The sequence below is a fragment of the Mustela nigripes genome, chromosome 11 (genome assembly GCF_022355385.1).
Source record: "Mustela nigripes isolate SB6536 chromosome 11, MUSNIG.SB6536, whole genome shotgun sequence".
Classification (NCBI taxonomy): domain Eukaryota; kingdom Metazoa; phylum Chordata; class Mammalia; order Carnivora; family Mustelidae; genus Mustela; species Mustela nigripes.
Window position 1 is genome coordinate 37,363,970 of NC_081567.1, and position 25,641 is coordinate 37,389,610.

General features: G+C 51.8%; 1 protein-coding gene across 1 annotated transcript in view; it reads right to left on the reverse strand.

The window, feature by feature from the left end:
• LOC132027121 (ATP-binding cassette sub-family A member 17-like) overlaps nucleotides 1–16,660 on the reverse strand; it is a 58,474-nt gene extending 41,814 nt beyond the window's left edge. Inside the window, exons 1-9 of the mRNA XM_059415897.1 lie at nucleotides 16,465–16,660; nucleotides 15,966–16,224; nucleotides 13,595–13,722; nucleotides 12,580–12,742; nucleotides 11,046–11,305; nucleotides 10,297–10,413; nucleotides 9,299–9,416; nucleotides 4,662–4,835; nucleotides 528–700 (exon numbers count right to left, since the gene is read on the reverse strand). Of these exons, the coding sequence (XP_059271880.1) occupies nucleotides 528–700; nucleotides 4,662–4,835; nucleotides 9,299–9,416; nucleotides 10,297–10,413; nucleotides 11,046–11,305; nucleotides 12,580–12,742; nucleotides 13,595–13,722; nucleotides 15,966–16,224; nucleotides 16,465–16,533 (1,461 nt within the window). The 5' untranslated portion in view covers nucleotides 16,534–16,660. The remainder of the gene's footprint in view (nucleotides 1–527; nucleotides 701–4,661; nucleotides 4,836–9,298; nucleotides 9,417–10,296; nucleotides 10,414–11,045; nucleotides 11,306–12,579; nucleotides 12,743–13,594; nucleotides 13,723–15,965; nucleotides 16,225–16,464) is intronic.
• Between the last annotated feature and the right edge of the window lie 8,981 nt (nucleotides 16,661–25,641).

Consider the following 25,641-nt stretch of genomic DNA (forward strand, 5'->3'; position numbering starts at 1 on the left):
TCCCTGGCTGAGCCTGGGGAGATCCTGAGGTGGACCCTCCTGCAAGGGCCAGCAGGCAGCCACGCAGTGCCCCAGACGGGGTCACCCCCTTCAAAGACCATGGACAGGCCCGCTGGTGGGGCTGTGGGAACACTGCACCCGCAGGTAACCCCACTTTGTAAGGACACAGTGACTCTGAGAAGTTGTTGGGGTCGCCAAGAAAGGGGGAGAGGAGGCAGTGGTGTCCCGTGTAGACTTTCAGGGCCTGACATGGGGGTGGGCACACCAGGACATCGCAGACACGCCTGTAAGGGACTCTGCATGGGACACCTGCTGGGGCAAACATCAGAGACACTGAGATGCGTTCATCACACTCCCTTGGCGACCACAGCTGATAGGTTTGGGGTGAATCCAGGTTCAAGAATCTGGCTTCGATTTCTTGGGATTTGAGATTTCTATCAGGACACCACTGAGATGGCTGAGGGTACGGGGTGGGGCCCTGTAAAAGGGTCTAACATGGCCTATGGAACAACAGCACCGGTACTCACCATGACAAAGAAGTACCACGGCTTAGGGACACCATATTCGCCCAGGAGGATGGCCTCCACGTACCAGGCCACCACGCTGTACAAGACGGCGTCCAACAGCAGCAGCAGCAACACCTGGCAGAAGTTAAACTCCCCGCTCACGCTGCCGATAGTTTTCCACTGCATACCCGTGCCTGAGCCAAAGGAAGGACGGTGTCACTGCACGGAAGCCAAACTGCTCCCCTCATACCGCTGGTGACCAGGCCGCTGGCAGGACTGGACTGCCTGGGAGTCAAGGGACGGGCACTGGGAAGGGGAAAGGGAGCGTCGTGGGCTCTCCAGTGAGATAAGCTACTTTCAGGATTGCCAGAAGTGCTAGTGGTTTCCTTAGGCCAAGAAGGGGGTTCTCCATGCGTCAGCACCTGGTAGCCCGTTGTCTTGCTGGGCTAATTCTCACTCCAAGTGAGGTCAGGGTAGTTACCTCCTTACCCTGCAAGCTTGCGTTCTCATTCCCCCTGTGTGGATTACCGGCCCGGCCCCGGGGACCAGCGTCCCGGGAGCAAGCGTCTGGTGCCAACCGTGATCATAGGGGCTCCCGTTCTGCGCGCTGAACCTGGCCCCGTACTGTTGATTCACCATCCGCGCAGGGCCTCATGCACACCTACTCCCGGAACAGGGAAGGGACAGAGGAAGGGCTCGGAACCGGTTCCAGGACTCCAGGGGTGGGAAGTGATCTGTGTGATGCGAAGTGCCAAATCTAAGTGCCAGCTGACAAAGCTTCTCCTTTCGAGCCTCCGAGATACAAAGCGTCTGCTGCCACCTGGCAGGCTCGTGGTGGCGGGACCGCCAACACAGCAGGAGAGACTCGAGGTGGGGGGGCTAGTGCACAGATGGGCCAGGTCCCTGGTCTCCAATGCTTGCCGAGTGCCTGGGGATTCAGTTCTGATCAGGTGTGTTGGGGGTGGGGGGACCCCCGTGGAGGCTGCATTTCCAAACCCGATGGTGAGGGGGACCAGGGGCCAGAGACCCACAGGGATCCCATTCCCATGACCAGTGCGTCGACATGACTTCCCAGAGTGTCGCCATTTGCTGGCCACCCATCAGATCTCACCCGACTCGGGACAGGTTCCAAGGCTGCAGTGGCCACGGGGCACACTTGGCTCCCAAGAGGTCCATCCCTACTCAGTGCAGATCTGCGGGGTGCAGAGGGCAGATGGGCGAGTCTCCTTCCCCACCTCGGCAGTGATGGGATCACCGGTCAACTTTAGGTATTGACCGTGACCGTGTGAGCAAAGAATCACAAAACAGAGCTTTAACAAGCAATCTGAGGGAAATATCGGGGGGACCTGACCCACACCGGGGGGCGGGGAGATCAGTCACCCCAGAAATCCCCAGAGCGCATGCATGCCCCATCTCCGCCCGCCCGTGGCCGGATGTTTGCAGGCAGCCTCGGGCCCGCTCCTGCCGCTTGTCCAAGCTGACAGTCTCTCTGTACCTGGTCTCCCCACACCCCTCACATTCCACACAACTCGCCTCTCGCCAGCTTGTGACTCTTTGTTCCAAACCTTTCTTTTTCTCCCCCTTTTCTCCTTGTTCCTCCGGTTTTCACGATTCCATTTCATTTCCAACATTGATACATTATTCATACTTCTAAAAAAATTTTTTTTCGGTGTCATTGTAGGCTCTACATTATTTGTCTTTAACCAGAGTGTGTCATCAAATGACGTGGCGCGAGGCCCGTTCACAGGGTCTTCTCAGTCCTTCCCCATCCCCGCTACGATCCTACGTCTCCCTTCTGCAGGAGCTCTCAACGCTGTAGGCTTCTCCCGCTTTTGCTGTAGACACGCAGTCCTCTCTCAGAGCAAAAAACCAACAAAACAAAAATACCCCCACGAAAACCAAAGTATTTCCCATTTCCGTTGCCCCGCCCCCATCTGTTGCATCCAGACTGCTGTGCACCAGCCTGTCCTGCTGCCCCATGTCTCAGGCTCCCTGCAGTGGGGGTGGGGAGGGGCCCTGAAGTCTGCTCTCCCTTCTACCGCTTTGGGACTCAGCCAATCTCCTGCTTACTCCTTTCTCTCTCTATCTGATGCTTCTAGTCTTCCGTTGGCTCAGTACTGAATTACGGGATCGGCTCCGCATAGCCAAGCCTGAAGTTAATTATCTTTCCTTTCCTCCTGCTAAGTATTTATGCCCTCTCGGTTCTGACATTACCCCCTCAAAGAGCCCCTCTTATGTATTTTAATCTCACCTGTTCAAAATACAACAAAACACAATAAAACCTGAAGGCGTCTCTCTCAGGGCGAACCACTGGCTTTGGCTCCCGTTGAAAAGCACTTGGTTCACCTTTCGGGTCCTCCAGCTTCTCGTAAGATTTTCCTCCTGCCGTCTGCTGTGCTCTCTCTTACGCTGGCGTGTCCCGTGTAGACGTCTCCTTCGTATTCTTGTCTGGGATTTGCCGGGCCTCCTGGCGTCCAGTTTGGGGAGGGATCTGGGCTCTGTCTCTTCAGAAGCATTTCTCCTGCCCCATTCTCTCGTTTCCTGCGGGACCTCTGCTTAAATGGGGGCAAGCTCTCCCCACGCTTCTCTGAATGTTTTCTCAGCTCTCGTGCACATTTTCGCATCTTTTTGGTCCTCTCTGCTGCCTCCCGCGTGGTTTCTTCTAACCCAGTTCCAGGTCATAACCCTCTCCCAGCGGTTTCAAAGCCACCGCGAGCCTACCCAAACACTGCCTTTAGAGAAGAACGTATACTGAGCGTTGCTGTCTCATAATCTGAGCCTTGGTAATTCCGAAACGTGGGACTTTTCTGCTGGCTCTCACCCGCGGTGGCTTATTGCCTTGGGTTTTTAATTGCTTTCTACTGTGTTGCGTTTTGCCCTGGAGAACGCGTCTGGGAGGATTCATCGTGACGAGGATGAAAGTGCTTCTGCCAGGCACCTGAGTGGGGGCTCTGTCCTCCCAGGACCACCGGAAATTGCAACCCGCTTGAGGGTCCCTGGACGGCCCTCGCGGGGTGACCCCGGGCTGCAGCCCTGCCAGATTCTCAGGTGCAAATTTCTCCTGGGTTCTCCTCCACAATGTGTCAGCACCACAGCACCTTCCCCAAGGCCCTATCGTTTATGAGGGGTTGGGGTGCGGATGCGGGGACAGACTCCCCAGCTTCACTTCAAGAAAGCCGGTGGGGAGAAGAGAATCTCAGCTGTCAACAGAAAGTCCCCATAAAGTTCCCCTATCCACTTCCTAACATAGGAGGAGTCACAGAGACCTTATGAATTCTACATTCCCCCGTGCTCATTTCGGAAGTGTGGCCTCATCAGTGTTTTCTTAAGGACAGCCACTCACCGGCAATAAATTCTGGTCAGCTTCACACCCTTAACCCTTCACACCCTTAACCCATTGAGACCACCCTGTTAAACAGAGAAGTAAATTGGTAGGTGGTTCCAGGTCATTGGAAATTATCCCTGTTGCAGTAGGAAGACCCACAAACCAGATCCAACCTAGAACTCCCATCCCTGCTGCCGGTCCCTAAACCAGGCTGTAGCGTCTAGAACCAGAACTCGAGATAGAAGCCGATGCTGAGCCGTGAGGTCGCCATGAAGTCGCTTGCTACAGTGTCCACGGGCGGCTTCGTGCCTCCGAGATGGGCGCCGGTTCCACCCAGAAAGCTTCCTGAGCCCAGCAGGCCCTCGGTTTGGATGTGTTAGCTGCCAGCTTCTGCGGTGGCCATCGGCATCCTGAGGAATTCTCCCACCTCCGGAAGGTAGGACAAGCGAGCCTGTGAGGGTGCGCTTCCCAGAGTGGAGCTTACGAGGCCCCCAGGCTGCCCCCAAGTCTGTGCGCGAGGAACGTGGCATCTGCGAATGGCCCTCCGTTATCTGCAAAGTTCTAACGTGCTCACCGACTCAGCTCTGTCTTCTCCATGTAACTACATAGGCTTGTAATTGCAAAGTTGTTACTGGCTTTAGCTGGGCTCCCAAACCACTGAGAGCCGTGTGGTGTGAACCGTGTCCTACCACCCACCGTGGTTGCCAGGGTGTTGCAAGCGCTCCTGAGGCTGAAAGAAGCTGCCTGTGAGGGCCTTGCAGAAACGCAGGTCCCCTGGCCCCTCTGAGCTTCAAGGTCACCCCCCACTCCGCGGGAAAGAGAGGGCTCACCTTTTATCTCAAACGTGGAGATTAATTGGACCCCCTGTGCCATGGCCACGTTGGAGAGCAGACAGAAGACCAGCTTTTGGAAGTGCGTCCTCTGGGGGTAGCTGAACGTGAAGTACAGGTACGGGAGGTACGTGAAGAAGAAGCTGATGCCCCCCGCGGCAGCTGCGACGTGGGCTGCGGGAAGACACGGCAGCGGCCATCAGCCACACGCCAGGTGGCCCAGGCCCCTTCCTGCCTCAGCTGGGCAGGGGGGCAGCGGATCTGCGGGGACCTTGTTGTCCCAGAAGGGAAGCAGCCTTTTACAGACTCTGTGCTTCCACTCTTGGAAAGGCTAAGGGCACCTGCGGCACTACCGGCGGGCATGGATCCGTAAGGGCACAGGTCTGTGTCTGCCGCAGACAGCATGGACAGCGTCTCCTACAGCCCGAGCCCTCCCTGCACAGATGGTGGCCTACAACGCAGCCCCCAGCCCAGCAGCCTACCGACAGCCCCTCACAGAGCCTTCACACCCTCCCTGCTGGCAGAGGAGGAAACGGAGGCTCAGCCACAGTAAGTACGTGAGTGCAGGGTCGTGCAACTCGGGAAGCACCGTCAGGGTCTCGGGGTTTTCCCGGCTGTGGGCACAGCCCTCCGGACTGGGAGATGAGCCAGGCCGACCACAGGTTGGGAGACGAGCTCGGGTGCGATGCCGATGTTCAGCTCCTGGGAAGTGGAGAGTGTAGGAGCCGGGGAGGTGAGGATGGCATCCACGAAGGAAAGCGCCCCATTGAGGCTCCAGACGGCCCTGCCCGAAGCCGGCTTCATGAACCATGGCTGACCTTCGATCTTGTCGACGTCTCTGAGTTTCAGGTTCTCCGTTTGTAACAGGCCTTAAGAACTGCTAATATTTATTAAGCTTTTGCTCTGTACCAAGCCAAGTACTGTTCTCAGCACTTTCCCTATAATATCCCATTTAATCCTCATAACAGAGTCACAAATACTGTGGCTTTCCCATTTCCCAGAGGGGGAAACGGATGCACCGTCTGTGTGGACTTGCTCAAGGTCAGGGTCCGCACAGAGAGCCCTGTGAGGCCAGCACAGCTGTCAGCCTCGGTGCGGAGGGGAGAAAGGCTGTGGTCCATTGCGGGTCGAGAAGAGGTTCCAAAGTGCTGTCTCAGAGAGGTGAGAGGCAAACTGACCATGGGACGTGGGTGGGTTGCAAGGCCAGGGGACCTCACTGAGACCCGGAAAACAGTCTGCCCAGGGGAGAGTTTTTCTCCAGCCAAGTTCCCCTGCTCAGGGGTAGGTGCAGGGGGGCAGGGAGCCTGGTGGGAGCCGGGCTGAGAACCTGCAGCGCCAGCTCAGTGGACAGGTGTAAGTTTAAGGAGTCAAAGTCATGATGGGCCCCAGGATCGGAGCGGCTGGGGAAGCCGGCCAGGCACACGGTGGGGTGACGGCTAGTGGAGCAGCGTTAGGGGCGACGATCAGGTGTCTCAATGGGGGTCAAAGAATTACTGGGAGGGGCAGGTGTGAGAGGGAAGAAGCTAAACAGGGAGATGAGGGGCCAAGAATGAGGTGTTTGGGGCAAGGCGTTACTGGCAAGGCTGAGGTTTAGAGAATGAAGCACTCCAGCGAGTGTGGAAGGGGACAGGCAGCAGCAGAGTCCTGGGTAAGAAGGAGTGTGGTCTAGTCGGATGACACCCTCCTGGTCAAAGTGTCTGAGTGCTCTGAGCAGGGAGGGCAGAGGCGTGGTCTGGAGGCAGCAGGCAGGAGTGGGGAGACACCTTCCCACCCGCAGCCTGGCGGGGGGGCGGGTCCTGGGTGGCAGCGCTAGCATCCTTCAAAGATCCCCAGGGAGGCATTTCCTGGGGCTCCGTTATAAATCACAGATTTTTGGGGAGGTGTTTTAAGCTTCAATTTTAATTTGATTTTAATTTTAATTGTTTTCTCGATTTCGTTTTTGGAACGTTCACTGCTAGTGTCTAGAAACACAACGGTTTTCTACGTGTTCATCTGTAGCCTGCAAACTTGCTGAGCTTATTTAATGGCTCTAAAAGTTGCTATTGTGGATTCTTAAGGGTTTTCTCTATATAAGATCGTGTCATATTTGCATGGAGAGAGTTTTGCTTCTTCCTCTCCAGCTGCCTTTTCTGTTTCACTCTTAATTGCTCTGCCTAGAACCTCCTGTACATTGCTGAGCGGCAGAGGGGCGAGTGGTCATCTTATCTTTTTCCTGATCTTATGGGGAACGCTTCCAGTTGTTCAGCATTGAATCTGAGGTTAGCGATAGGGTTTTTGTGAATGCTCACTGTCGGTCGAGATACTTCCTTTATATTCTAGTCTGTTAAGTGTTTTTATCATGAAAAGCACTGGATTTTGGGCGCCTGGGTGGCTCAGTGGGTTAAGCCGCTGCCTTCGGCTCAGGTCATGATCTCAGGGTCCTGGGATCGAGTCCCGCATCGGGCTCTCTGCTCAGTAGGGAGCCTGCTTCCTCCTCTCTCTCTGCCTGTCTCTCTGCCTACTTGTGATCTCTCTCTGTCAAATAAATAAATAAAATCTTTAAAAAAAAAAAAAAGAAGAAGAAGAAGAAAAGCACTGGATTTTGTCCCATGCTTTTTCAGTATCATTTGAGACAAATAAAAGTGAATAAAATTGTGTTTATTTTTTCCTGCATCCAAAGTAGTGTGTTAAATATATTGTTTTTCATATGTTGAATTATTCTTTTTTTTAAGCTTTTTATTTTAATTCGAGTATACTTAAAATACAGTGGTGATTATCCTTGTATCCTTGGTATAAATCCCCCTTGGCATGGTGTGTAATCATTTAACTATGCTGTTGGTTTAGTTTGCCAGTATTTTGTTGAGGACTTTTTACATCTTTCTTTATAAGGAATACTGGTGTGTAGTTTTACTGGTCTGCTGTCTTTCCTGGTTTGGGTATCCAGATAATGGTATCCTACAGAATGAGTCTGGAATATCTGTGTTCTTATTTTTCAATTCTAAGTTTTCTTTCATTTATTCTGTGGACTGTCTTTCTACTTTCTTGATGGTATCCTTTGAAGCACAAAAGTTTTTAATATTGATTTAATCCAATTTATCGAGCCTCTTCCTTATGGCTTATGCTGTTGGTGTCATGTCTGAGAAAACACCGTCTAACCCAAGATCACAAAGATTCATGGCTGAATTTTCTTTTAAAGGTTTTGCAGTTTTAGCTCTTACCTTTGGGTTTATAAGCAACTTTGAGTTAATTCTTACGTACCGTGTGAGGCGGAGGTCCAACGTCATCCTTGTGTGTGTACACACGCAGCTGGTCCAGCTCTCTTTGTTGAAAAGACTAAACCTGCCCTGCTGAATTGTCCCAGCCCCTTCGTCAAAAACCGGTTGATCGCGAACTCTGCAGCGGCGCTACATTCCTGATCCCACTTGTGACTCTTGCTGCTATTTGCTCTCTAGTCTGGTCTTGCTTTGCTGTGCATCTGACCTCTCTGGTTTTGCCTTTTCTTTCCAGCCCTCTGCTTCCTTCTTGTGCTTGACCACAAGTTCAGTATTTTGGGTTTTTGTTTTCAGCACCATGTTAGCCTTAACTTTGAAGTACGCTTTGATACTCGTGCTCCAGGGTCCCCACATAATTCTCTTGCTCGACCCCGACTCCAGCCATGCTTGTCCTGGAGCTACTGCGGGAGTGGGGGGGGACTTGGTATAGCGTTCAAATCAGGAGACAGCGTCCAGGCGCAGTCAACCTCCCAAGGAACACACTCCCATCTTGGCGGAGTCGGTATTTGCCAGGACCCACATATTAGACTATTACAACGTGATGTTTGATGTAAAATATTCACAGATGTCAAGAGTAAACTGCCTGGCTTCATTTATAACATATTTTGATTTTTGCCCAAGTTCTCGTAAGCCCTCTTTCTGTCACCAGCTGCTGGACCCACCCTCCATGAATGTTTTTACCTCTGCCTCTCTATTGGAATTCTCCTATACTCTGACTTTGACCCCATTTCCTGTTATTTGTGTCCCTAGTAGTTCATTGATTCTCCCAATAATTTTGTTTTATTTTAGAGATTTTATTTATTTATTTGACAGAGATCACAAGTAGGCAAAGAGGCAGGCAGAGAGAGGGGGAAGCAGGCTCCCTGCTAAGCAGAGAGCCTGATACAGGGCTCGATCCCAGGACCCTGGGATCACGACCTGAGCCAAAGGCAGAGGCTTTAACCCACTGAGCCACCCAGACGCCCCTGATTCTCCCAATAATTTTAGAGGTAATACCCCTCCTGACAGGACCGAAGTCCCAGGAATTCTATTCTTACTGTGGTGTCCTGGAAGCTACCCTACCTTTGTGCCCAAGTCACAACCAAGATCTGGGAAACCATCAGCACTGATGCCTGACCCCTCATCTCCGTCCAATGTGGGACTTAACCATTTGTATCCCTCTGAAACGACATTGAGAAGCCAAACAGCAGAAAAACATACCTACCCGAGCTGGTTCCCTAAGCCTTTGATGGGGCATGGAATTAGCCCATTGTTACAGTAAGTGCAGAGGTGACAACCTGGCTTTGGAGGCACGATAATTCATGCCGTGGGTGACCCAAAGAGCGGCACTGCCAGAAAGAGAAGTCATGAACACCCTCCCTGACAGCCAGCGGCGTCGGGACTCACCTTTTTGAAAGAATGTGCTGATCATGAATGCAAAGAAAATGGTGGCCATAGCAAAGCATAGTAGAAAAACGAATATCAAACTAGGGTCGCTGTTTCTGAACACCGTCACACCGTTCACCTGCGAGGCAGCCACAGGCGGGCGCCATTTTTACATGGAGGGAATGGGAAGACACGAAATACCCGTTAACAAGGCAGGAATTAAACACACACACACACCGAAAACGCACGAGATGATCCTAATTAAACAACACATGCCGATTTTTGGGAGGCAGACTTTGGTCCGGTGTCCATCATCATTTACAGATGATGCCTTGTCCGTGCACCGTTCTTTAAAGAAGGCACAAGTCTGAATGCAGGGTGAATCTCTTGCTGTCATGAGGGACTTTATCGCATTGGTCACTGTCACTATTACAGAGGACTACAGTATTCCTTTTGGTAGCTTACGTCTGTCTCCTCTTTTTGACACTTCCTGGCCATTTTCTTTGTTTTACGTGTTGTGCTGTGTGGCTGGGTTTTCTTGCCTTCCCTTACCCAAAGGGCCCCAACGTTGGCAATTTAGAAGGTAGATTTTCATACATCCACATGGGGGATGATAATTTAGTCCTTGAATGGAAGTTAGCAAATCGGAATCCTGAATTTCAACAGTAACGTGGAAGGAAAATTTAACAAGGTAGCAGGGGCCTGAGAGACATCCTCATCTCTTCCAAGAACTGTTTTCAACTCTGCGTAGAGTGCAAAATGTGCCATGTCTTAAAGTTTCTGAAACACATCTCTTGGAATTCCACTTTCCTAATGAAACTAACCATGCCCGTGGCCAGCCCTTGCAGACCCGAGAGTGGAAGGAGGGTCAGGCTCTCCTGGGCAGTGCAGGTTCTGCGCCTGAGCCCCACCAAGCTGCGGTACCACTAGCTGTGTGCTCGCCGGGGGCCGAGCCTCAGCACACACCCCCGGCCCCCCTCTGCACCGCTGAGCACCTCCCGGGGCCCGGAGACGCATACCTGCGTGCAGAAGAGGACAGTCATGAGAGAGACGGCGATAAGGGCAGAGATGAAGAATGTGAGGAACCAGGCGGCCCAGTGCTGCCGGCTGCTCGCCCCCATCATGCACATGTACTCCTGCGGAAAGCAGAAGAGCTAGCGGTCTCACGAGTTCGGCTGAGACGCCCACCACCCCTGCCCAGCCGGCCTCGGTCTAGAGCACGCTGTATGCGCCAGCACGCAGAGCAAACAGCCACGGCAGGTGTGGCCAGGCAGGGTCCCTGGAAGCTATATCTAGGCACAGTCACAAGAATCCGCCAAAGGGGAAGAAAATTAGAGAGTAAGAAGGTCGATGGCCTCCAAAGAGAGAACCGTGAGGAGAGAAGTCACGGGAGCGAGGACAGCAGGGAAACCGGCGGGAGCAGCCCTGTGCCCGGCGGGGCCTCCCGGCAGAGGGCTCCTAGCTACAGCGGCAAAACAGCAAGCTGCTCCCAGGGGGTCACTCCCCTCCTGTGCGTTTCTCAGGGAACCCCTCAGCAAGCCCCTCCAGATCGGTGCCCCCGCCCAAGCCCCAAAGCAAGGGCTCACATCGTCACAACAGATGGGGTCGCCTCAGTGATGAGTGGGTCCAAGGACAGAAGACCGTCCACCAACCAGCTCCCCTTGGAGGCCCCTATGAGGCCTTGGCAACCTCTGCCCTGCCTTGGCCTCACCCCGCTCGGGGCATTTCTCATGCGGCAGAGGCTCGCGTCCCACGCCGGCCCGGTTACCTTCAGCCTCTTCTCCTTCTCCCGGGCCACGGAATTGATGATGATGAGCTCGAGGCAGAGGAAGCTGAGCGTGAGCAGGAGAGGGAACTCGCTCTGCAGGACCAGCAAGAACGTGTCCTGGGTGTGGGCTCCGTGCGGGAACTGCTTCACCAGCACTGTGAGATCCTGGAACATCTGGGCGGTGGCATTGTGGGCGTGGTGCCGCATGATGGCCTTGTCCAGCGCATGCTGTAGGGTCAGGAAGCCTTCCTTGCTGTATCCTGAATGAGAGCAGAGCGCACACTGGGCATGAGACACCCAGGAAGACCCACGCGGCAGGACACCCGATGAGTCAGACGGTCGTGGCTAACGGGTCATGAAGGCATGCCGAAGGGGGGGGCGACAGGCTCCCCACTTCCTGCTGCTGCGTGGAAGGAGGAGCAGAGTCGCCACGGCCCCCATGGCTGTGATTGGCACAGAGACCAATCACAGAGACCGGGGCAAAGGTGTCCCGAGGAGACAAGGGATGTGCCCCACAATGCTCTCGTGTGATGGGCCCACAGCCCCTCTGCTCGGGGCTCGGGCTCCCGGGAAAGGGGGCCCGCTCTGCACTTCCAGTCATCCAAGACGCATGGCATGGTTCAGTTCAAAGCACTTGGGAGACACGGTGCCCCTCCCCAACTATGACCTGTCTCTGAGCGGTCACCACTGTGTTCCGAGGGTAACGGGCATCGGCGTTTGCTGCCAAGCCTCACAAACAGTCGTGACCGTAAGCAGCCCTTGTTCTGATACAGTGTCGTCGGTGGGCTGAGATCATCTTTTGGGAAAAGATGAAAGGTGAAGGGCAGAGACCCAGGCCTGGGGGTCTTGTAAGAGGCAATGGCCCTACCTCCAAGCGCGGTTCTGGGCCCTCCTGTGGGCAGAGGCAGGGCGGGGCGCACAGGAGTGAGGTGGAGGCATCCAAGGTCTCCCGAGGGCCCAGCCCCCCGTGGGCCCCAGATCCGGGAGGTTGAACGTGGGAGGAACACACGGTCGGTACTAAAATCCCAGGAGTGTCACGTGGTCTTGACTGCGTGTTGGAGTTTCCTCCGCAGAAGGGCTGGAAACTTTCTGGAATCACATGGGTCTGTGAGCCCTTGGTTTACACTCCCTCGCTGGCCGCTGGCCGGGCAGGCCCAGGGTGTGGGCTCGTCCCACAGTGAGGTGCGGCTTGTCGGCGCCCTGTCCTGCGAGCAGCTTGTGCCCTGCAGGGAGAGCCCCCCCAGCCCCTGACAAAGAGGGAGCCCAGAGCTCTACGGTGACACGGGGAACGTGCGTCCTTCAGGAGGACGAGCGGGTGTCCCCAGCCTGCTGGAAGCTAAGGCAAATGTTAGTGTGCACAGAAACCTAAGGGACGCCCCCTCCTTGTTTCTGTAAAACGCTTCCTTCCTTCGCAGAGCAGTTTGGCGCCGCTGCAACACAGGGGGACGCCTCACTGCCGCTTCCTCTGATAATTTCTCCCTCATCCTCTCCCGAAACGTTCAGGGCCAGGTGGCGCGCACGCAGGCTTCCTCACCAGGGAGGCCCCCGTCGAAATGTCCGAAGGCCCGGGACACTTGGCTAGGGTTCAGAGGGTAGCGCAGGCCTGTGCACCAGCCCTCCAGGCGCTCATGGTCAGCGGCGACCTTCAAGGCCAAGGGGCTCCTGTGCACGCTGCTCAGGCGCAGGCGGTACTTGATCTGTGGGGGGAAGGGGGACCACGGTCACCAGACCCTGACGCCCAGAGGACCCAGGACAGAGCAGCCCCGGGCCTGAAGCCGGCCCGGAGCCCCCGTGAGGAGGCCACGGTTGGGCAAGTCACGTGACCTTTTTGTGGTTTCCTCGTCAGGGAAGGGGGAGGTGTTATGGACTGTGGGGTTCAGTCGGTGACCCCAGGGCGAGCCTGGTCTACATGCTAGCCACGCGTTGCTGGCTGTGGATACGTACGTCCGTCTCTGCCTTCCAGCACCCCACGCAGGTTCTGACACTCTAGACGTGACGGTATGGCCCGACACCAAAGCTTTCCCACCCCAGACAGGAGCGCCTGCCTTCCCCTCAGGCAGACAGACCTCCCACTTTGAGTCCGTGCCTGTCACCGTGGTGACTAGGACCAGTCCTTCTGGAAAATGCCTCTTCCCAGCTCCCTTCTGGGCACAAACTCATTTAAGACTCCAAGTTAGGAACTACTATTAATCCCATTATGCTGGCAAGGAAACTGAGCCCCAGAAAGGCCAGTGCCCTTCCCACAGCTAGACGGCCAGCAGTTGTGGATTGGGCTCCAGTCCGTAACCAGGCGGTTGGCACGCATGTTCCCCTCCCCTCGGAGGTAGCCTCCCCTGCACAAGGCTTCCCTTGGAAGGAGCCTGAGAACCGGAGGGGCCCCTGGGTCTAGGCCGCAAGGAGTGAAGCCCGGAGGACTGACTTCCCTCCTCCGGCAGTAAGACAGTAACACAGGACAACAGAGGGACAGCTCAGGTGACAAGACTCGCTCATGGACTCACCCCCCCGGGCTGGGCAGTGCCATCAGGCCGTGCCAGAGAGGCTGTCCTTACCTTCAATGGCAGGGGCTGCTTGCTGTCCCTGAAGCTGTGACCCAAGACAATTCCAGCCCACACATAGAAGCCTTTGGGATCCTGGATTATGTAATTCTCAAAGACGGGCACTGAAGAATAGCCTAGAACTGCGGAGAGAAGACCCAGCCCATGAGGGGCTGGCGGGATGGCCCACGCAGCCCACCCATTGCCGTCCTCCCTGGGCAGGGGCTCCCACTTCTCAGATGAGGGCCGCAAGCCTCACTCACTCCCTTGAGCCTTCTGCAAACCTGCGAGCACACGGAGGGTGGCCGCGAGCCATGCAAGGACTGGAAGGAAAGCCCTGGAACCCACAGTCAGCGCCACATTCCTCTTAGCAGGGGTCAGCCCAACACCTGGGGCAGAATACCCACGGCAATACGACAAGACAGGAGCCAGAAGCAATAAAACAGAAGCAAACGTTGAAGACCTCGACCCCAAGAAAAGATAAACTGCCTGAGCTGGGATCTTAAGGAAAGACAGAATAGAAATGCTTTCCTCTTGGCGGAGGCCACTGAGGGATCCCTAGAAATGGGGTGGAAAACCAGCCCGGATTCAAAGCCTGAATGTTTTGGGAGCAGGAGGGCTGCCCACTGAGAAAGGCCCAAAGCGGGCAGGAGGGCTTCTGACCCACCATGTCCCACTGCAGATTTAAAAAATATATATATTCTATTTATTTCAGAGAGAGAGAGAGAGAGAACAAGCAGGGGGAGCTGCAGAGGGAAAGGGAGAAGCAGGCTCCCCGCTGAGCAGGGAGCCCGATGCGGGATTCAATCCCAGGAACCTGGGATCACGACCTGAGCCAAAGGCAGACAGCCAACCCACGGAGCCACCCAGGCGCCCCTCCGGCTGTAGACTGATCTCGAATTCATCCACACAGCTCCGTGTCTGCCTATGTGTCCAGCGCCCTCCCCGGCCTTCTCCTGAATGTCTGTGAAGACCACGGGCCCTGGTCTTTCTTCCAGAAAACAGTCAGAGTTGGCTTTTCTAGAACAAATCAGGTAACTTCTCTTCTTAAAACCCTTCCCGGGGCACCTGGCTGGCTCAGTGGGTTGAGCCTCTGCCTTCGGCTCGGGTCATGATCTCAGGGTCCTGGGATCAAGCCCAGCATCCAGCTCTCTGCTCGGCAGGGAGCCTGCTTCCTCCTCTCTCTCTGCCTGCCTCTCTGCCTGCTTGTGATCTCTGTCTGTCAAATACATAAATAAAATCTTATTTAAAAAAAAAAAAACAAACCCTGGGCAGCGTTGGGAATGAGAAGGAAACCCAGGACCTGGACAAGGCCTTTGAGGCTCCTGCAGACACTCCGACCTCAGCGGGACCACTCTCCCCACTTCCTTCCTCGCTCACGGCTGCCAGCTCCCCAACCCTATGGCAGGCCCCCCTCTGGCCGTCCTCGAGCCCTAAGGTCACCCCCGTAGTTCATTTCACAATCTCACATTTGTGAAAGATACGACTGGACTGGCACGGGATTTCAGGGCGCTAGGCAAGCACAAGGCACCAAACAGCCGTCCCAGCACGCATGTCCACGGGCGGGCTTTGAAAGGAGTGTGTGCACGAGGAGTGCTCCGGGCTGCATGGGGACAGCCCCGCCTTTTCACTCTGTACCTTCTGCGTTACTGAAATGCCTTTACAAAAACATATGCCATAATTAGAACTTTGGGAAATCACCTCACGTTTTGTGGACTCTGTGTTTTGAAAGGCCATGTCGGCCTCAGTGCATTCATCCATCCAGCCAATGTGTACCAAGGGGGCAGTAGGTGCCAGGCACGTGGTAGGCCCAGAGGGGAGCAGAACAGACGTGGGCCTCTGTCCTCGTGGAGCCGGAGCCCCACCAGGGATGGCAGGTGCCGCCCAGAGAGCCATTAGTGGCTGTGCGGTGAGAGAGACGGAGGCAAGGGTGAGAGACCTAAGCCCCAGCTGCTTAGCTAAGCGCCATTAAGAGGATAGGCCGGCACAGCCCTCAGGAGGCGTGTGGGGCGCAGGGGAGCCTGGAGAAGGGTCTGCCTGGCTCTTCCACCTCCTGTGCAGTATAAGCAACTGGAGGGGCTGAAGCACCGGCTGGCCAGTCCCTGCTGAACTCTGAGAGATCTCCCTGGCTCCATGCAGAGACGGGACTAGAAGGGGTCAGGAGGAGAAGAGAGACCCATCGGAACACTAATTCAGAATCTCTCAAGTGTCGGGGGCACAGCTGCAGGATCCGAGTCCCCCCCGGGCTGCTCTCCCACCACCTCTGCAGACTTTCTCGGATTCGGAGACCCCGATTTGGAATCATGTCCGTGAACACCCTCTGGAGAAGGCCTCCAACTCTGGAAAAATGCCCTCCCCCGGCCCCTCCCCCATCTTCATGTCTCACCTTCAAACTCAACATCGAAGGCGTCCTGCACCATCTCCGTGACAGCCCTCAGCGCGTCGCTCTGGGACGGGATGTACGCGAGCTGGTATTTAGCCTGCGTGGGGAAGTAGAAGAACGCTGGCAGCAAACTGATGTTGACGGCGGGGTGGTTCAGAGGAGGCCATTTCCTGGGCACACTGTGGACGCGAAGGTACATGGCGATCGCAGAGAACAACAGCGGCGTGAGGGCCTCGAGCACGGCGACCAGGGGCTTCCGCTTCTGCAGCAGAAAGGAAAGCATGTGTTCACCCGAAGCAGGACGCACGTGTTAAGTCACCCGGTGCCGAGGCTTCCCCTAGGACAGTTCGCAGAGCTCCAATGGGAACCGACCGGACTTGCAGAAAGGGGCCCCGTTCTAAGCTGATTTTTTTTCTTTCCTCCATTATTAGAACCCAACCTGACTTCGACATTCAGTCCCGCCCCAGGAGACGCCCATGGCCGCACCGAGCGTCATACCCACCTTCAAGGTGAAATTCTTCCAAAGAAGAAGTTTTAAATTCTTGCACATTCTCACGTGGAGGGGAGGCATCAGCAGCGGCTGGGAAGCAAACCAGGCAGATATCGGTCCTCCAGGAGCTTTCAGAGTGCTGCCCCTGCCTTGCTGCGGGCTGCCTCTCCCCTGCACACCTCTCCACACCCCTGTGCCCCGGCTGGGCTGACACCCCCAGGGGGGACCTCGCTGGCTCTTTGGGGTTGCAGTGCAGGACACTGGGGTGACCTCTGTTTGTCTGCAGCCTGCACCGGGGTTCTGCAGTGGGCGCAGGGCTATTCCTGCCCCAGCCCCCAGCCCCTGTGACTCCACGGCCCCCAATCCCCCTTCCCAGCAGGGGCATGAGAACATGCGAAGCCCTCCCCAGCTCTTCTCCTTTCCCACTTCCTGCCTGCGGCAGGCCTGGCCATGACCCAGAGGGGACACAACTGGCTTCAGCTTGCCCCCCTGGGGCATCACCCCCACAGAAAGCCGCCATCTCCATGAGGCCTTTCTTCCACCCTGTGTAAAATTTCGGAAATGCCACCAGTCCTCTGTGTTCGTTCTTCGTAGCCCATTTACACCACTGAATGCGCTGTTGGTCTGATTTCCCTCTAGAACGCATGCCCCACGAAGGCAGGGAGTCGGGGCTTTTTGCTTTTTTGTGGTTTTTTTGACCTGATTTTTTGTTTTGTTTTGTGTTGTTCTGCCACCGAGTTGCCAGACCCAAGAGCTGGGCCGGCAGGTGCTGAGCTCTCCGTAGATACGGACACACAACTCCAGGCATTCCGGGGCCGCAGCGAGTGTAGGGTCGGGCCTGTGAAGAAGGGCAGGCCAGCCAAGCCGCGAGTTCCTTCCCCTTCATGCTCTGCTTCCCAGGGTCACAGGCTTTGACTTTTAGCTCCCACCACAATGCGATTTTCACTTCCATGAAGATGTTTTCCCGTCGGTGAAAGAACTGAGGGATGCATATTCCTCAGGGAGAAGGCTCTCCGACACTGCCCGCCGGGAACTGAAGAAACAGTGCTGCGAGCACTAAACGTCGCTGGAGATGGGCTCCATGAGTTTTTGTAAGATTTATTAATTTGAGAGAGAGCATGAGCAGGGGGAGTGGCAGAGGGAGAGGGGGAAGCAGACTCCCCACCAAGCAGGGAGCCCGATGCGGGGCTCAATCCCAGGACCCCAGGGTCATGACCGGAGCCGAAATCAAGAGCGCCACACCAACAGACAGGGCCACCAGCCGCCCCGGAAGATACACTTTAAAGAGTCTCATTGTGTGATGTGAATTTCACCTCCATAAAAAAAGAGTGACTACAAGACACAATTATATTAGTCAACCTTGGGGGCAGGCTTCTTATCTGACAACCCCAACCGCAGAGTAAATGTCTGCTCATGGCCTGCTGCCTCCTGGGTTTGGCTGGTCTGGCCTTTAGGTCTGGTTATGCGCTGAATTGTGCCCCCCACCAACCGCGGTGTTGAGGTCCTCGTCCCTAGGATCTCAGCCTGTGACTGTTCTGAGAGGCAGGGCCTTTCCAGAGGCAATGAAGGCAAAACGAGGCGGTGAGGGTGGCCTGACTGTGCCCTTAACGGTGAGAGGAGATGTGGGCCAGGGCTACCGGGAGCAGAGGGAAGACCAGGTGAGCATGAGCCCGGGGCAGCCACCTGTAAGCCCAGCGGAGGGACTGAACTGGCCGGAAGATCCAACCTTGCCGGCACCTGGGTCTTGCACGTCCAGCCTCCAGAAATAAATTCGTGTTGTTTCCGGCACCCGGTCCAGGGTGGTTTGTTAGCGTGGCTGGCGGAGACGCATGCAAGTCTGCTCTGCACATCTCTCGTGGCAAGCTGCTCTAGTGGCAAAGGTCAAGGCAAACCGCACAAATGCATTTCAAGCGTCTTCCCACACACACTTGCTAACCATTCCAGCATCAACGCAACAGGGCAGGAAACTCTGTCCGCTCTCATGGGGGCACTGCCGACTCACCCGGCAAGGGGCGTGGGCATCACATTTAATACAGGGGGCTCCATCCCAGGACCCTGAGATCATGACCAGAGCTGAAGGCAGAGGCTTAACCCACAGAGCCACCCAGGCGCCCCCAGGAAGAGACTGTTAAAAACCTAAATATTTCTGCAAATAAACTGTGAAGAAATCGAGAAAGTTGTCCAAGAGCCTGCAGAGAAGGACAAGCAGTAATAACTCAAATGGGTGAGTCGTTTTCAACTGCAAGGAACAGTTTGTTCTGATGCTACTCGATCTGATCTATAAACGTAAAGCCAGAAAACGTCCGGTACTTAAAAACCTGTTACCATAACAGTGATCCCAAACTCTGAGAAGGATGGCATTTATAATCAACCAATCCACCACCCAAACAAAAAAACTACAACTCGTTCCCACTGAAGAAAAGAGAGAAAAGCCCTTGATGAGGTCCATGAAAGGAATAAAACACCATGAACAAACGGGAAATCCATCCCAGAAATACAGAAATCATTCACTGTTTTCACTATCATGAGATGTGTTGGTGTAATTCACCGTATTTACTGGTCAAAAGATTCAAAACATATTATTGTGTCAATAAATTCCAACAAGGCATTTGATAAAATCCACCATGTATTCCTGGATCTCTCTCTCTCTTTTTAACCTTAGAAAAGGCTTGCTTATAACACACTGATATTACATATACAAATGCAGAGCCATGCAGGTCTCCCTCTCTGCCTCCCCCACATTCACCTGTGCACACGTGTGTGCACACTCTCTCTCTCCCTTCCAAATAAATAAACAAGTATTAAAAATTTAGAGCAAGCAGTGGAGGCGTAGAGGGGTGGAGGGGCAGGGGCAGAGGGAGACTCTTAAGGAGGCTCCACGCCCAGCCCAACATGGGGCTTGATCTAACATCCCTGAGATCATGACCTGAGCCAAATCAAGAGATGTACACTTAACCAACCAGCCATCAGGGTGTCCCCGGGGAGACATATCACTGCAAAGGAAGAGTCAGTATGAAGATTTTAATTCTCCTAAATAAATCTACAAATTTTACATAGCACCAATAAAGATTTCAACAAGATTTTTTAAAAACTGATTCAGAAATCCACAGGAAGCCCAAAAGTATGAAATCAGGCAAGAAAATTCTGAAAGGGACAGATAACAACCAGAAACTATCCACATTATTAAATTTGTTGTTATATAACTTCATTAATTAAGAGGATATCATACTAGGGGCGCCTGGGTGGCTCAGTGGGTTAAAGCCTCTGCCTTTGGCTCGGGTCGTGGTCCCAGGGTCCTGGGATCGAGCCCCGCATCGGGCTGTCCGCTCCGCGGAGAGCCTGCTTCCTCCTCTCTCTCTCTCTGCCTACTTCTGATCTCTGTCTGTCAAATAAATAAATAAAATCTTAAAAAAAAAAAAAGAATATCATACTAGGACAGTAACAGCTCAATAAAAAAAAAGAATAATTTATATATACACCAAAGTATTCATGGGAACTTAGAACAGGATAAAGAAAACATTTCAAATTAACTGAATATTATCAGTAACAGCACTGATTTCTCTATGTTCTACTACCTAGGTGAAACCAATTCCCGGAAAGACATACGCTATCCAAATTCACTCAAGAGGAAATAGGTAGCCTGAAAGTCTTTTATCTGCTAAAGAAATTATATTTGTATTTAAAAGCATCCCAAGAGAGAAACCATGACTCAGATGGTTTTATTGGCAAATTCTAACAAATATCTAAGGAAGAAATGATACAAATTCCACACAATCTCTTCCACGAAGTAGAAGAAGTAAGCTACTTCCCAACTCATATTATGAGGTCAGCATTACCTTGATACAAAAGCCAGACAAAAACATTACAAGGAAGGCATATAATGACGATAATAATAATAATAATGTAAGAAGAAAAGTGTCTCTACTCTCAAATATCATGATTTTCCCAAGAAATCTACAAAAAAAAATTCTACAACTGATAGGTGAGTTCAGCAAGGTCCCAGGAGATGAGGTCAATATACAAAAGTCAGTTGTATTTCTATATACTAGCAAGGAACAAGCAGAAAACCAAAGTTTTTTTCAAGGTATCATTTGTGATAATATCAATAAAATGAAATACTTAGAAGTACATTCAACAAAATATGTCCAGAATCTAGATGAAAGAACGTTAATGAAAGTTTTTTAAAAATGAAATAAATGGGAAGATATACCATACTCATGGACTGTAGACGGATGTACGAAGACTTTAGTTCCCCCAAAGTGATTTTTAGATTCAGTGCAATCCCAGTCAAAATCTCTACAGTATCAATGACAGACATCAACAAGGTGACTTTAAAATTCCCACGGAATGGCAAAGGGACTAAAATAGCCAAAATCATACTGAAAGAAGAACAGAACTGGGAGATACCTCCTGCCTCATTGACACTACACTAACTAAGACAATATAGACTTAGCTGAAGCCTAGGCAGGACAACTATGGGCCCTGGGCAAACGCAGCCCACTGCAGCCCAGCTTGCAAACCAATGGCTGGGAGAACTGCCCTCAACCACAGCGACCAAGCATGGAATAGCTCTGAATTTAGCCCCTACCGTGCCCATTGGGTGAGACTTCTTCTGTCATATGATTGTTTTGATGACAAAACAAGCAACATCTTCCAAGCTCAGATGACAGCTCCAGCAGTGTTTTCCAGACCTCAGTGTACATGCAAAGGAAATTTTCATTATTTTTTAAAGAATTTATTTATTTGACAGAGAGAGAGAGAGAGATCACAAGCAGGCAGAGACAGGCAGAGAGAAAGAGGAGGAAGCAGGCTCCCTGCTGAGCAGAGAGCCCGATGCAAGGCTCGATCCCAGGATCCTGTGATCCTGACCTGAACTGAAGGCAAGAGGCCCAACCCACTGAGCCATGCAGGCGTCCTGGAAATTTTCATTATTTTAAAATCAGTGTAATTATGTGACTAAGGACCCTCCATCTCACCTTCAGCCGGCTGGGACTTATCTGTAATGCACGACGGGCAACAAGGCAAGTTATGGAGAGGAGTCTAATGGGGTTCGATCAATGCCTTCAAGCCATGAAGACAGTCAACTGAAGTCACAGTCAAGGTGAGACACACAAAATCTCGTGACCGGTCCACAGTGACAGACAAGCGTGTACAACAGATTCTGATGGTAAGGAGTACTATCTTTGAATCCTGGCAAAGCAATACATTAACCCATAAAAAAGAACTCCGTTGTTCTCATGAGTAGATCTATGTTGCAAAGAGAAAGTTATATTCAATTATTATATTAATGTCTTAAATAATTTTTTGGAAAAAATATAATAAGTTAATATAATTATTAATTTAAATTACTTTTAAATTAATATAAATTAATGTCTCATATAACAAGGATGTGTATGATACCCTGAAATTTTCCTCTTGGCATGCAAAGCCTTAAGCATTTGCCCTCCAACCCTTTACAGAAAGAGCGTGCCAAAGCCCAGACTAAAATCACACGCAGACCAGTGGAACAAAAGAGTTAAAAAAGAGAGGTTCACCAATATGGTCAATTTTTGACAAAGGTGCAATTCAATGGAAAAAGAATTATCTTTTTAACAGAGGGTGGTGGGACAGATGGTATCATGTATGGGGGAAAAAAAAAACCTTTGATCAATACCTCAAACCATTATGTAAAATCAGCTCAAAATACAGCATAGGCCTAAGTGCAAAACCTCAAACTCTGAAACTTCTAGGAATAAAAAAAAAAAAAAAACCCTCCAGGAGAACATCCCTATGACCTTGGATTAAGCAAAGCTTCCTGAGATACGACACGAAAAGCATAAAAGAAAAATCAGTTTAAAATTAGAATCTTTTTCTCTGCCAAAGATTAACAGGGTGGGAAAACAAGGCACAGACTGGGGGAAAATATTTGCAAGTTGCTTACCTGACAAAGGAGCTCTAACCAGAATATATAAAACTCTCAAAACTCAACAGTAAGAAAATTAACACCCAATTTCGAAAGATGCTGGCCCAAAGAGGATGTATGTATGGCAAATAAACCCAGGAAAAGATGTTCAGCATTATGTCACTGGGAAAAGCAAATTCAAACCACAATAAAATATACAACCAGCTACTCGAATGGCTGGGAAAAAATATTTTTTCAGTGACGGCAAAATTACAGAGCGACGGGAACTCTTATAAATAAATCAATGGGGCAATGCAAAATGGTGCAGCCGTGTGTTTCTTACGTTTTATTATAAAGCTAAACACACACTTCCATACAATTCAACGATCCTATCCCTAAATTGTTAATGAAATAAAAAGGGCATTTTTACTTTCAAACAGACACAAATAACATCTCTTATACAAAACCTATATACAAACTATTACAGAAGGCTTTACTCAAAACCTCCCCAAAACTAGGAACTGGCACCTTACTAAGTGCCGAGCATTTCTGAAGCATTCCTTATTTCCAAGCTTTGAATCCTCACGGCAATCCCATGAAGTGAGTACTATGTGCTCCCTGCTTTAGGCAAGGGAACCAAGGCACGAAGAGGTTACGTGAGGCATTAAGGACTGGGATTCAGTTCGAGGCTGTGTGGCCAGAGTCCATAAGCAGTTTTAACCACTACAATATTAATGCCTCTCCATCACTGAACGAAGGAGTATGTGTACAGCCCTTGGTCTAGAACGAAGCCTCCAATTATAACATTGTTCCTATGGAAACAATCAGAGAAGCTGTCTTCTGAAATTCTGTATTGAATACCACCAACGTGGGCACTGCTGTACAAGAACGTACATATCTATAAGCACAGACAGATACAGATGGAAAGGGAGATAGTATTTGTGTCCTTGCAAAAGAAACAGGAGCTGACAAATTGGTTCCATTTTTAAAAAGCATAGAGGGTGTACAAGTGTATATCTTTTTTTTTTTAAAGATTTTATTTATTTGACAGAGATCACAAGTAGGCAGAGAGGCAGGCAGAGAGAGGAAAGCAGGTTCCTGCTGAGCAGAGAGCCCGATACGGGGCTCGATCCCAGGACCCTGGGACCACGACCCAAGCCGAAGGCAGAGGCTTTAACCCACTGAGCCACCCAGGCGCCCCTGTACAAGTGTATATCTAAATATGTCAGCCAACTTCTGCAATGACAAGGTTTACTGCCTTTTGTAAAGCCCTATGTTTTCCTTGAGCATAACCTTAATTTTTGACATCAATCTTGAGAAATGTCTGAGCCACGGGAACCCCAAGGAGTATCCCCTGTAATGAATGACCTGGCATGTTTTCACAATATGTGAGTGTGAGTAATTTACTCCCAGAGACTGTCAGGAGTCCAGGAGTCCCAACATCGGAACACCTGGGCTCCAGTCCCACATCTACTGTGTGACTTTGGATAAATTATGCCCCTTAACTGGGCCTCCACTTGGAAGAATACCAGCTACACTGATGAGGGAGCAGGGGGCTGGCTGAGGACAGGGCAGGGGCTGGCGCCTTGCACCCCCTCTTCGCCCGCTCCCCTCCATATGTGTAGCATTCCTCAGGCACCCCTGACTGCCATAAAATGATAAATAGTTAACTTGCTGAGATCACAATCCTGCAAGACAGGAGTCTCCCTTAGTTTACAAATGTCCTTGAGATTACAACAAAGAAGTTACTTTATCAATAGCCCAATTTCCAAAGACACAGAACTCAGTTCCTCAAGCCTAATGTTACCCTCCCCTCCATAAAAACCAAAGGAGGTGGAGGTAGAAGGAAAAGTAAATAAAGTTAAATTTCTTCTAAACCTAAATCTCATTAACAAGGATGCTTGATAGCAGGAATGTAACATTCCACCAGACTCCCAATTGTCTTTAAACCTAAATCTCATTAACAGGGATGCTTGATAGCAGGAATGTAACATTCCACCAGGAGACTCTCAATTGTCTTTACTTGATAGTAACTAAGCCTTCAATATCCTGATAGTATTCTTTGCCCCAATAGCCCTTCTGAACACCCCTTTGTCCTCACCTACCCAACTCCTGTGTATATAACCAACCACTCCTCACAACCCGGCGCGGCGGCCGCATCTCTGCCTGCCCACGGGCCCTGTCCCCGTGCTTTAATAAACCACCATTTTGCACCAATGACGTCTTAAGAATTCTTTCTTTAGTCAGTCGGCTCCGAACCTCCTCACCCCACCGAACCTGACTTAGGTTCTGGGACTTCATCAACACCGTCTAGGGTTAGTGAGCCTTGAGCAAAAGAGTGACTGTTGAGGATCCATCCGAAGGGCTCACCCCTTGTGGGCTGTCGTTTGTGACCACGTGTCTGGAGCCTAGAATGTTCCCACAGAACGTCTTCCTTTGCCAGTGGCCTTGTACCCTCTAGGTTCATGACTGCGGTGACTAATCATAATTACCACACAAGCACCCTAACAAGGTCAAGAACAAAGGTTCATTCACTATTCTGTAGGCGTCTCTCTCGGTTAGCGCAGTCCTTCCTCCTGGTCCCCACCTTCACCTTCCATCTGAGGGAAGTCTGACCCAGCCCCGCTCCGTTCCTGGATTGGGTCACGCAGAACCCATCCAGGTTTAGAAGGGCTGTGGGGAAATTGCAAGGTGGAACCAGTATGAGTTGGAGATGGCAAAGACTGGTTCCAGAAAGAGGAAAGAGTGAGGAAGACGCCGGTCAGCGAGGTTCATAGAGTTTCTGAGCGGAAACCTGGGCTGGGGGCGGGGGTGAGGGCTGTGAGCGACGATGGGGAGAGATGGTATTTTAAGATGCTCGCCACACATTAATAATCCACTCCTCCACCTCGACTATAACTGTTTTCAGTCGGGTTTTCCATTGTTGGGTTTGGGGGTTTTATTTGCTTCACGGCTGTCTGCTCCGTGAAGACCAGGCTGGTAAGTCCCCGCTAGGCTCACCTGGGACTACCACTTCCTTAGTGCTTATGTGTCAGGCATCGGGATAAGCTTTTACTCATTTTCCCATTTGACCCGAAAACAAAATCCTTCTGAGTTTGGTACTATTACTAGTCTATTAGCATCCTGACTTGAGGAACAGGAGATGGTGGCTCAGAGCTGTCAAATGACACGCCCCGCACTAGTCCAGGGGCCGGGTCCAGAGCAAAGCCAGGACATCTGACCCCTCATTCAACAAATATTTACCGAGTGCCTCCTCTCTGCCAGGCACTCCAGGACCCTGAGATGTCGCGGTGAGCTAGACAAGTCCC